The sequence below is a fragment of the Kryptolebias marmoratus genome, linkage group LG13 (genome assembly GCF_001649575.2).
Source record: "Kryptolebias marmoratus isolate JLee-2015 linkage group LG13, ASM164957v2, whole genome shotgun sequence".
NCBI classification, from domain to species: domain Eukaryota; kingdom Metazoa; phylum Chordata; class Actinopteri; order Cyprinodontiformes; family Rivulidae; genus Kryptolebias; species Kryptolebias marmoratus.
In genome coordinates, this window is record NC_051442.1 from 22,290,413 (window position 1) to 22,302,146 (window position 11,734).

The window sequence follows — 11,734 nt, forward strand, 5'->3', positions numbered from 1 at the left end:
AAAAAAAAAAAAAAAAACTCAAACTACATGTTGAAGACGATGCTCACCGACAATCACGCCAAATTTTAGCGGACTAGTTATAAAATTGAATGAATTATAGATATTTGTTTGTTTGCCAAGGTCAGTTGGCTGTGGCATGAGAGATGGCAGACAATATGCATTCCGTCAAGCATAGTTGTCAGCCCGAGAAAAATATAATCTTTTACTTCACTTATGGTAAGGCCTCTACACAGATCTAAATTAATAGATCTAAATTAATAACTAGCCTCAGTAGATTTTTCTTTCTTGTCGGAGTGCGTAGCTGCCAGCCCATAATGTAGCAGGAGTGCCTCAAGTTTGATGTTCGTCTCAAGTTTGTGGAACTTAATATGGTAACGAGCTGTTTTCCTAAACACAAATATTGGCTGGCTTCATTTTTTATTATTTTATTTTTTACCTTTTCAGATGGATTCTTAGATTACAAAGCTCTCATAGTGAAACAAAAACATCAGTTAATTATTCGTGCATTTAAAACACCAGCTGCTTGGTTTGGCTTACCTGACCGAGCAGATTTACTGACTCGACAACTTTTGTGTGCAAAGTTTTCACCATTTCACAATCAGTCCGGTTAGATGTCTGAGGGAGAAACCTCACTACCAAATTTGATGTGCACAATTAGAGCAGACAACGTGAATTTTGGCACAAAGATCTGAAAATATTTTATCACGGTCATGACTTGTAATTATTATATGTTGCTGTGGTTTTGTGTTGCGCTGCTTCAGCTTTCCTATATTGCAGTTCACAGCCTGGATCATCATGGCTTGATTTTATTGCATGTGCCCAACACTGTATTTACAGTCTGACAAATCCTATAATCTGCATACGTATGTTGTTTGTTTTTTATGTGGTGTCAAAAGGAAATGATCTGATCAAAAAGGCTGTTTGATCTCTCTCAGGTTTAAGGGTGGAAGGAAGCCAACAAACACAAACCCACCTGGAAGTTCAGATGTTGCAAAGCGAAGCACACGCACCTGATAATTTACGTTTTTCTGTTTTGTTTGTCCTTTAGAGGAAGTGTTTTCTGCTCAACACGAAAGTCTGAAGGAGGAGAAGGAATCCTTAACAAAGTTGCAGAAGGAATGCACGGCCAAGAGGTATGTGTGAGGCTATAATCAGCTGAAAAACATGCTGCCTGCATTAATCCCTGTCAGGTTCATGAGGTCTCTGAGTTCTGTGTATGTTTCTCAATCTAAATAAAATTACGACGCTCTGAGCAGCTCACCTTGGTCTTCTAAAACAAGACAGTGTTTGTGTTGCTGACCCTGACTATTTATATAAAGCCCGTTGGCCTGTTTTTGTCTTGCCTTGTGGAGAGATGTTTGCAGCGAGTGCACATCCTGAATACAGATTTGTTTATTTGAAAAGTACCTGGCAGTTCCAGAGGGTGAATCAGAGCTTCAGAAAGGCCTGTGGGGGCCAAGAGACCCAGAAAACAGGAAATTAATACTGGCACTTCTGCCTTCTATCCATTCCTTGGATATAAGTGGTGCTCATGATCTTCATTGAAGTTTTTATCTTATTACCTTCAGCATTTAGCCAAGGAAAGGTTAGGTTAAGACTCCAGACTTCTTTAGCCTTGTTTAGTTTTTATTTGTTATTTACATGCATCTGATAATCAGCTAATGTAACAAAACAGGACCTAAATTGATTCCTCAGGGTCAATTGTGGTATTTTGTAATATCTTTGGGTTTAGAAGGTAAACTACATCAGAAATAAAATATTGTGGTTAAAAGTAGGGCTGCAACTAACGATAATTTCAATAATCGATTAATCGGGCGATTATTTTCTCGATTAATCGATTAATCTGTCGTCTTGCAATTCATTCATTCATTCAGTCATTCATTTTTGCCCACATAAAAAAGTTATCTGTATGTAAAGGAGTAGGTTGATGTAAAACTTTTACTACTTTCTTATTTTTAAATAAATCAATATAATTTCAATTCAACATTCTCACTTTATATACTTAGCTCTCAAGCAGAAAATAACAATAGCTTATTTACCACCCGTGTTTCACATCTCTAAAAAACTTACAACTAAATCAATTAAACACACACACTACAAGTACCATTAAAACAATTAATTACAAAAATAAGTAGATGTAAATTTAGTTAAATGTTGCCTCACTCTTCACTTGCATACAGTGACCTGACCCATGACTAAACACTACTTTGTGACGACACCAGGTGGCGCTGACAGCAGCGTGCAGTTTCCTGTATGCTAACTGCTGCTAACAGAGCTCACAGAACTAGTTCTGCTGCTTAACAACTTGAAGACTAAACACAAAACCCTATTCAGCAGATTCTAACCTGCAGTGAGTAAAACATGGCCCCCAAAACGGTAATGGAGTAGCAGAAAGAAAGTTTGCAGTGAGGAAGAGGAGCCGTAGCTTCTTCATCATCATACGGAGCGGACAGAGTTTTTTTTTTTGTTTGTTTGTTTTTTTTGTTTTATGGAGCGGACGGAGCAATGACTTATATTTGGGACGGAGTTTGTTCAGCAAACGCGCTGTGGGTGACGTCACCATTTCCGCGACAACGTTAGTGACGCATAAATTGCGCAACACATATCGATAATGAATTTTGTCGCTAACGCTTTTAATTATCGAATTTTATCAATTTTATCGATTCGTTGTTGCAGCACTAGTTAAAAGTATTGCAGGTTATGATTAAAAAGATTTTGGACCATTTTGAAGTGGGGTCCTGTTTAAAGGTTCTAAAGTATTGATATCTTGTTGTTTTTTTTTAACAACCTTATTTCAGAGAAAGCCAGACCAACTAAACTCAATTTGTCAAATACAAAAAAAATTAGCTATAAATTAGATTTTCATTAGCTGGTAAGAGTAGACATTGCAACTGAGAATGGGGAAACTTTTACTATTTTATGTAAATAATGAACATTCACAAAAACAATTGTGGAATAATGTGCATTGTTTATCAAACTCTTGAATTAAATTAACTTGGTTATATTTCCATTTTTCTCCAGTAAATGAAATCTAGTCTATGATGGGTTTGTACAAGTGCGGATGTGGTTTAAATTTTAGCATTTGCATGAAAGTCTTACGATGAATTTTTCCAGATTAAAGCTGTTTTGTAGTTGACAGCATTACACACTGGTCCTAACCCTGTTCCAACTTGATATTAGCTCATCAATCCTGTTGAGCGTAAATTCTAATTCTTCAAATTAAGGTTGTTCAAACAGCTATTTACACCTGATAAGATAATAACTGTTCATAACTTTTCTGTAGAATCCCACCTCTAAATGACCAGATTATTCCTTTTATTAAATCTATGATGAAAGATCAAGCTGCTCACTTTTTACCCTTTTTTCAATTTTTCAGCTTTTTTCAATCTTTCGGTCAGTTGTCACTGTCACAAGATATTACTATATTTTAACTTGGGTATAAAAACATTTTTGTTTGAAAGTAAAGATTTATATTGAATAAAACAACAAAAGTATTACTCTTTGAATGGAACAAAGCTATCAAATCTTGTATTTTTATTTATTTATTATTGTCCTTTGACTATGACTGTTTTGGTTTTTGTTTACCACATACATGCTGGTACATCTTAATAAATCTTCACTAAAGAACACCAAAGTCATTCAAAAGAGACAATGACTAATCAAAATCACATATAATACTCAGTGTCCAGGTGCAATACAGATAGCAAGACACTAGTTTCAACTTACTCTACTAAACCAGTCAAGCTTAGTTTCTACTGGAAGTTCAAAATATCCTGGATGAGCCCATTTGATAATTTATAGTATGACCCCGGTTTGTTGGGTCGTATTATAAAATGGAGAATGAACACTTTATTAACGTTTAGGAATTTTATTAGAGAAAACACCTATGTAAAAAGTCCTCTACAAACCAGCCCAGCCTGGTAACCCTCAGCTACATTGGTGATCTGACTCGAGCCTTTACAGGCATAACTTAAATCCACACCTTCACAGGTGCAGCCAGTTGACAACCATACAGAACCAGACTGATGAAGTACTACTGTTTGGCCAGTGAGAATGCAAAAAGGCATCACATCTTGCCATGATAAAAAAAAAAACTCTTTAGGTGACATTTTAAATGTGTGACATTTTGGAAAACAGGTTTAAATCTGTCAGAGAGCTGGTTAAGAAAATATGAGCTATTTTAATATCTGTCTGATAATTACACTGTAAGATCTAGCAAGCCAGCAAGTTACACCTCAATGTCTTTGTGTGTTTAGATTTTCCAGAGACTTTGCATACTTTTGTAAAAAAATACGATATTTCGCAAATAACTAGTATGGTGGGTTCAGCAGTCTTATAAGCTAAAGCCTGCTTGAGATCAAATGATTGCCACACACCAGTCTATCTGCTCTCTCTGTTCCATAAAACTCCAGCACGCTGTGAAAATAAAAATAAAAAAAGATTGTGAACCTCAGGCAAAACCACAAAGGAAACCCAAGTGAAAGGTGGAAAGCATTTATTGGAGGATGGATCACTTTCGATTACCATTTTCCTCAAAAATCTCCTTTCATCTTTGTGAAATGCTCCACACTGCTCCTCATGTAGCTGTGTAAGGAAAAGCCTTTCTCACTAATGTAGACACATACTTTCAGACACTGTTTAGGGGAGAAATAGTCAAATTTAAGGCTTATCCATGAGTTTCTTACATGTGTTTAGCTTTGAATAGCTTTAATAAAAGCATCAGTTTTCAAGATGGCACAGTCATTTTTTAAACTGTTACATAAAAAAGGACTGAGACAATTAAAAAAAAAAATCAAATCCTAAAAAGAGTTATCTACACTCAGATTTTGAAACAGTAAAACATTTCCAGACATTGTCACTTGTAGACTAACCACTGTGAAACAAGCATTTTAGATTTTTTTTTTATTTTATTTTATTACTTTTCAGAGCCACAGAACTCGTTTGAACTCACATTTCCTTGGTTGTATACACTAATCTCATTGCTGCTCTTTCTCAGCTCTCTGTTGTCTCCCCTTGTCAGTCTGTTGCTCGTGGTGTCATCTGTGTTTTTTGTCTGGTCTCCTCAGAGAGCAGTTTCTCAAGTCCAACGCCCAGCTCACCTTCCGCTGTCGTCAGCTCCTCTCTGAGCTCTCCTACATCTACCCCATCGGTGTGGTAAGTGGAGTCTGTCATGTCTAACTAGAATTATTTGAATAAATTGATGGACTGCCATCAGTTAAATAATTGTTTAGCAGAACATGAAAGCTGTGATGTTCACCCGGAAGCCGTGATTGCTTAAATTAATCAAGCAGTTGATCATGGGACAGTGGACTCAGAACTGAAGAAACAGTTTAATAAGGAGTGTCAGTATTAGACAGAGGTTCTCACTGTAGTTAAGTATTTGGCTGATCGGCGACCTGCTTTTAATGGTGAGAGTCCAAGTTTGCACACAGCAACAATGGGAGTTATCTGGGCTGCATGGGGCTGATCAGTTATTGTGATCCTTTTTAAAAGCTCATATTGAAAAAACATAGAAACACTGACAGAGGATCTCCATCCTACCTTTCCCTGAATGTGTGCAAGGAATTCATCTTGCTGATGGGACAGAAGGTGCTGGATGAAATCATCAGCAGAGTGAAACTAGTTGGGTATTTTGAAATTGGTGTGGACTCCGCACCAGATATCACACATGTGGACTAGCTGACTTTCATCCTGCGGTACATATCACCAGAGGGTTTTACAGAGAAAAGCTTAGTCAAATTTCTCTTTATTGAAAGCTATACAGGTGAAGCACTGTTCAATTCAGTTATTAGTTATTTAGAGGAGCTGGGCACTGACATTAATAACTGTAGAGAACAGTGTTATGCCAATGCTAGCATAAGTCGGAAGCCTACAAAGGTGTGCAGTCCCACATCAAGCAGATCAGCTCATTGGCAGGGTGGGTACCCTGTGCAGCACATACCCTAAACCTGGTGGGGGTTAGGGGTGAACTGCTGTGTTTTGTACACACTTTGCTCAACTTTTCATCAAGGACCACTTCTGGCAGATGACCAGAGCAGGATTGCAACCCAATGATATTCAAAGAATAGAGACATTGAAATCCCGTTGTGATAGGAGATGGTCAGCGCTGTTGCAACCAAATTTTTGTCAAAATTACGTCGGGATCCAGCAGTCATTACTCAACATTGCTGATGACGAGCATCAGAATGAGCACAAGAGAGGAGGCTAGGGAACTGCCCAAAAAGATGAATAAACTGGAAATTACATTAATGTGCAGCTTGTGAAATGCCAATTCTTCAGTGCTTCCAGGGTGTGAGTGCTGCACTACAAGCAGTGGAATTGGATTTGGTTCAGTTGTTGTGTGACTACATAGCAGGCCTGCCAGATCAGTTTGATATCTTGGAGACATCTGCAAGTAACATGTCCACCACCGTTTCCCACGAGGACAAAGCAGACACCCAGCACAAGAAAAAAAAAAAAGAAGCGACAGACGTCTTAGCCCTGAGGCCTAGCAGCAGGTTAAACTGACCTTGATTCCAGATTAAAGTCTCATTCCTAATAATTTTAATTTCACAGTCTTCACATTTCTGGCTCATTTGTCACAGACACGTTATTATCACTCATTTTTCTAAGATATTTGGCAATCAGACTAAATATTTAAAAATGCTAACACCACAAGGCAATAAGTGAATGATTTAAAGGAAATCTGTGCCAGCTGCGAAGTGTTTCATTCCACACATGGCTTCATGTTGCGTTGGTGTGGCTGTTCAATGACTTTTAATATGAAACTTCTCATTTTTTAAATCCACAGGTCAGTCAGTCAGATTACGTCATCTGTTCAGTGAAGCTGCCAAACTCAGAAGACTTTCAAGGTAATTTCTTATGTCTGCATGTTTTTACTTACAGTAAAATGAGCTGGAAATTTTTTATCATAGCATTAATGCTCTTGGGGATAGATGTTTTGAAGCATTGAAGCACTCTTATTAATTAAATTATTATTAATAATAATGAAATAATTGTTTATGTCACAATATTTTATTCATCTGCAGCTTTGGGGAAAAAACCCATTAAAATACATCAAGTCATGTGGCTCATGAGGAATGCTGTACTTTGACTTTTGGTAGCAGAACATTATAGAACACAGACAAAATTAGCTAGAAACTGAAAAAATGTCCACATTCATAGTGTGAAGAATTTGACAGAACTTTCTGGAAAACTCACTTGCCTTTGAGCTCAAACATATTTTTACAGTAGAAACATCAATCAAAGTCGCAGAAAGTTGGACTTCACACAGCTGAACCGGCACCCTAATATTTAACAGTTTTGTGCAATCACAGTTTAAGTTTGGTGATTTTTGAAGATTTTACCATAGAATGTTCTTAGTCACACTAAGTTTTGATCTGCTTTAACTTTCTAAAAGCTTTCCAATCAAATTTTTTTGCTTTCCACAAACTTAATATTTCTCATACAGTTTATACATCAAACTGTTTTGGCCTTCTTTCACCCAGTTTTGTCTCTCACTACCATGCTTCCAGTTTTCTCAGAAATCCCCATAGAGTGCAGAGTGAACACATCCAAACTATTATTGACTTCCATGTTTTTGAGGTTGGAATGATCTCTTTAAAACAGGAAGTGAAGGGTGCCTGTTTCATTAAGAGTGCTGTCTAGTAGTGAGGGACACTGGTCTGTGGTTACTATGGTGACCATAATGTGCCACTGGCAGTAGCTACAGTATAACATATCTTTTGATTGTGGTTTTCTTCACACTTCTTTTACAGTTTACCCATCAAAATATACATTTTATCATCTTAGAATATTATATAAGTAAATCTAAAATTCCTGTTGGGCCGGATTGAAGAAAGTTGATACATATTGCTGTTTTTTGGTAGTGACTAAGGGTAATTGCCATCCATTTAAAGTTCCTTTTGAGTGTTTTAGTTTTACTATTGAGGTTCCTGTCAGCTGTATTTAGACAAGTTTGTGAAAGTGGAGGGGAAAGTCTTGATATTTTATTCTTGTGAGATTAGACAGTAGTTTAATTGAGGGCCTGTGTGTCACAAAAAGCTGCTTTTGGCCTTCCTATTACCTGGTTTTAGATTTGATAAATAGCGGGACAGACTTGTTTGGTGTCGTTGATTGTCTTGAATTTACGTACTTGAGTTTTGCCCTGTCTTGTGGTTCAATAAGACTTTAACAAGGCTAGTTTGCAGTCTTTCATTTTCCAGCACCTTTTAATTCATCTGATCTCTTGTTTGGCTGCTGGTGTTTCATTTGTTCATGACCACCACAGTTATATACAGGATGATTTTCTGTCTGCTTCTACCATACCTGTGAGACACAGACATTAAGTTCGCGCAGTTCACTGTTGAAGACCTAGTATTTGGCAACAGAGTATATAAATGGTTTTGTCAGCAGGAAGTTTCAACTACAGACCCCTGGTTAACATTCTGGTGGGAAAGGTAAGAGAAGAGGTCACACCTTTATAGGTAGCTGTAAATAAGATTTAAAGTTTCAACCAGGGACTTCTGGGATCTCTCTGTAGCTCAGACGAGTTCAGAGGAGACTGTATTGAATGGGCTATGTGTGAATGGGTTTAATCTGCAGCACTTGTGGATCAGTGAAAACATTCTAGTCTGTGTCTGCTCAACATTCCTTAGCTCCTCTTTGTTCCAGCTGGTGAATTCTATCAGGGCCCAGAGTCCTAAATTCAACAATAGTACCCCCAAGCTTCTTATCTGCTTGCTGTCACACTCCACCTGTTAACATTTTTAACAGCATGTATAAGATTATTGTGGTGACAGCCATCTCATTTCTGTTAGTTCGCTCCTGCCTTCAGTCATGCATAGGTGAGCACCACCCAAGACAGAAATTAGCAATCACTCAGGTTTTATAAATAAAACTTTGTTTTACCTCCTCTAGCTTTTATGGTGCCCTTAATTATTCAAACCATAGACTACACATGTTATTAGTTTGGTTTCAAGATTTTTACAAAACAATTACTTGGCCAGGCACAACAGCTTGTTAATTTTATTTTTTAGTGGTTTGTCTTTACCTTATTGTCATTGTAAATAACTGCAGCAGGGTTTCTGTTTTTGTCTATTATAGCCTAAATGTTTAACTTTAAATCAAAAGTTATGTTTCAAATTGGTCATTTGTCTTTTAGGATAAACTTAAATACATTCTGTTGTTTTATAGTCTTCATTTAGGCAAATTATTTTAATTTTTATTTCTGTTTTGTATTGAATCTATGTTTACCTGCCTAAAGACTGCAGATGGACACAATACATCTCACTCTTATCATTATCTGATTTTTATGTATTGTTTCTTTCAGCTAAGCTAAACTAAACTACACTACAATAAACTACAACCCTAATTCTTAAAAATTGGGATGTTGTGTAAAGAATAAAAAATATGGAAAAAAAACAAAACAGGACTGTTAAACAGCTAAACTCCTCCGTCAGAGAAGAATGGGACAACATTCCCTCCAAAACCTCCAGCAGCTGCTCTCCTCAGTTCCTGAATGTTTACAGACTGATGTTAAGGGAAGAGGGGATGCTTCACAGTGGGAAACATGGACCTGTCCCAACTTTTGTAAGATGTATTGCTACCATCTAATTCAAATATATCCTTTTTCCCTAAAAATGATAGCTTAAACATTTGATATGTTCAAGCAAAAAAAACTATCTTCTAATGTGTTAAAATATGGGTCAGAGATTTGCAAATCATTGCATTCTGTTTTTAATATACAATTTTGCACAAAGTTCCAACTTTTTTAAAATTAGGGTTCTACATTATGCTATACTATATGCTATTCTAAACTGTGCTACGCTACACTAAACACACGCTACACACTCAACTATACTTTAGTAAACTATGTTAAACAGCACTACATTACATTATGCTAAACTAATCTAAAATACACTGAACTGCAGTAAATTAGGCATGACACGTATGACACAAAACAACACTACACTAAACCCCACCAAGCTAAGCTAAATTATACTAAACTAAATGATTCTAAACTATACCATGCTAAACTACACTGAACTAAGCTAAGTTACATTACAATAAGCTGTGCTAAACTACATTACATTACACTATGCTAAGCTAAACTACACTACAGCAAACTATGCTTAACCAAGCTAAATTACACTAGTCTAGGCTAAACTGAAGTACAGTACAGTAAACTAAGCTAAATTATACTACATAGCACTAAACTATGCTTTATTTGGCTAAACTACATCACACTACAGTACACTACACGAAAGTAAGATAAATTACTCTACACTAAACTAAATTTAACATTCTCCAGTAGTGGGAATTTTATATTTGCTCAAAGTTAAAGCAGACAGAAAAGAAGAAAAAAATATTAAAATATGTTTCCATTTACCCTCTTTGTTTACAGATTTACAATAACATCTTAGCTGCTTGTCCTTCAGTCGACCTAATTGTTTTGAGGCAAAACAGAAAACCAGAAGAAAAATGAACAAAACCAGGAGTGTTGTGTTTGAAAAGATGAAAAACACAGAGTATAATACGAGCCAAGGAGCCTTCCATTTTATCACCGCAGTCTATTATTTTAATGCATTAAGATTGTAACCACAGGAATTTGACGTCTTTGCCTCCAGCAGTGTTCTGCTGCTGTTTACAAATGTAAAACCAGTTAACGTCTGCTTGAAAACTTCTTATACGTAAAGTGAGTTAGTTTGTAGAGTTCTTTTTTTTTTCCTTTTGTTCACACAATATGTGGGTTGTTGTATGTGCAGCTTTTGAAAAAAGAAATGGAGAATCCCAGTGCAGCCTGTGTTTTAAGTCATTGTGTGTTTTGTGCTGTATGCTTTAACACTTTGAGAACATTTGGATATTTGGTTACAAAGCTGCCTTTTGTTGGAAAAGGATTTTTTTTTTTTGAATTCATAAAATGTGGATATTTTGTCAGTGTAGTTTATTTTTCCATGTAATAAAAGTCCAAACAGAGCAGACACTGGTGGATGCCGCTGTGCTTCGTAGCTTTGAAGTTTTGGACAGAATAAAATACCCACTCCTGAGTGAATAATCTGCTGCCGGTTTAAGTTTGAATTGGTTTAAATTACAAGGTCAAAGGCTTTGATGTGTTAATGTTGATTCTGTAAAAGCTCACTGATAAATTAACAAGTAAAACATTTTATGTCTGCTAAAATAAAATCCTATCTGTGCCGCAGCAAAAGACGACGGGAGCGTGGCGGTCGCCCTGGGTTACACGGCACACCTGGTCCTGATGATCTCGTGTTTCCTTCAGATCCCTCTTCGGTATCCGGTGATCCACAAAGGTTCACGCTCTTCCATCAAGGACACAATCACTGACAGACTCACAGAGAAAGAGAGAGAGTAAGTAAGACATGAAACGTAATTTTATGCATATAACTACTGTTCCCTGAAGGAAAGGAACGAGGTACAACACATGTATTATGGGCAGGGGTGGAAATTAGCACCCGCCACCGGCCAAATGCGGGTAAATATTTGAATGGGTGTTATTTGTCCTTTTGACATATAGGGGGCAGTAATGTGCTCAAGTTGCTGCTGTTACGTCGAGCTGCGTTCCCCCATCAGATACGGTTCCCCCCAGCGTCTCCGTAAATAATGACTTATCTATTAACAGAATTGTTTAGAGGGGCAAATATTTCTCATTAAAAAAACAAAAAAACATAATTCTTTTAAAAATAAAATGTGCTAATAATATCATAATACAGAGGAATAAACACAGTTAAGGAGTAGT

The 11,734-nt window shown here is 36.8% G+C and overlaps 1 protein-coding gene across 2 annotated transcripts in view; it reads left to right on the top strand.

Moving 5' to 3' along the window:
• uvrag (UV radiation resistance associated gene) overlaps positions 1-11,734 on the top strand; it is a 147,982-nt gene that overhangs the window by 44,955 nt on the left and 91,293 nt on the right. For both annotated transcript variants that reach the window (XM_017431110.3, XM_037978903.1), the window contains exons 9-12: positions 1,049-1,133; positions 5,067-5,154; positions 6,791-6,851; positions 11,181-11,346. In XM_017431110.3, coding sequence (XP_017286599.1) covers positions 1,049-1,133; positions 5,067-5,154; positions 6,791-6,851; positions 11,181-11,346 — 400 coding nt within the window. The remainder of the gene's footprint in view (positions 1-1,048; positions 1,134-5,066; positions 5,155-6,790; positions 6,852-11,180; positions 11,347-11,734) is intronic.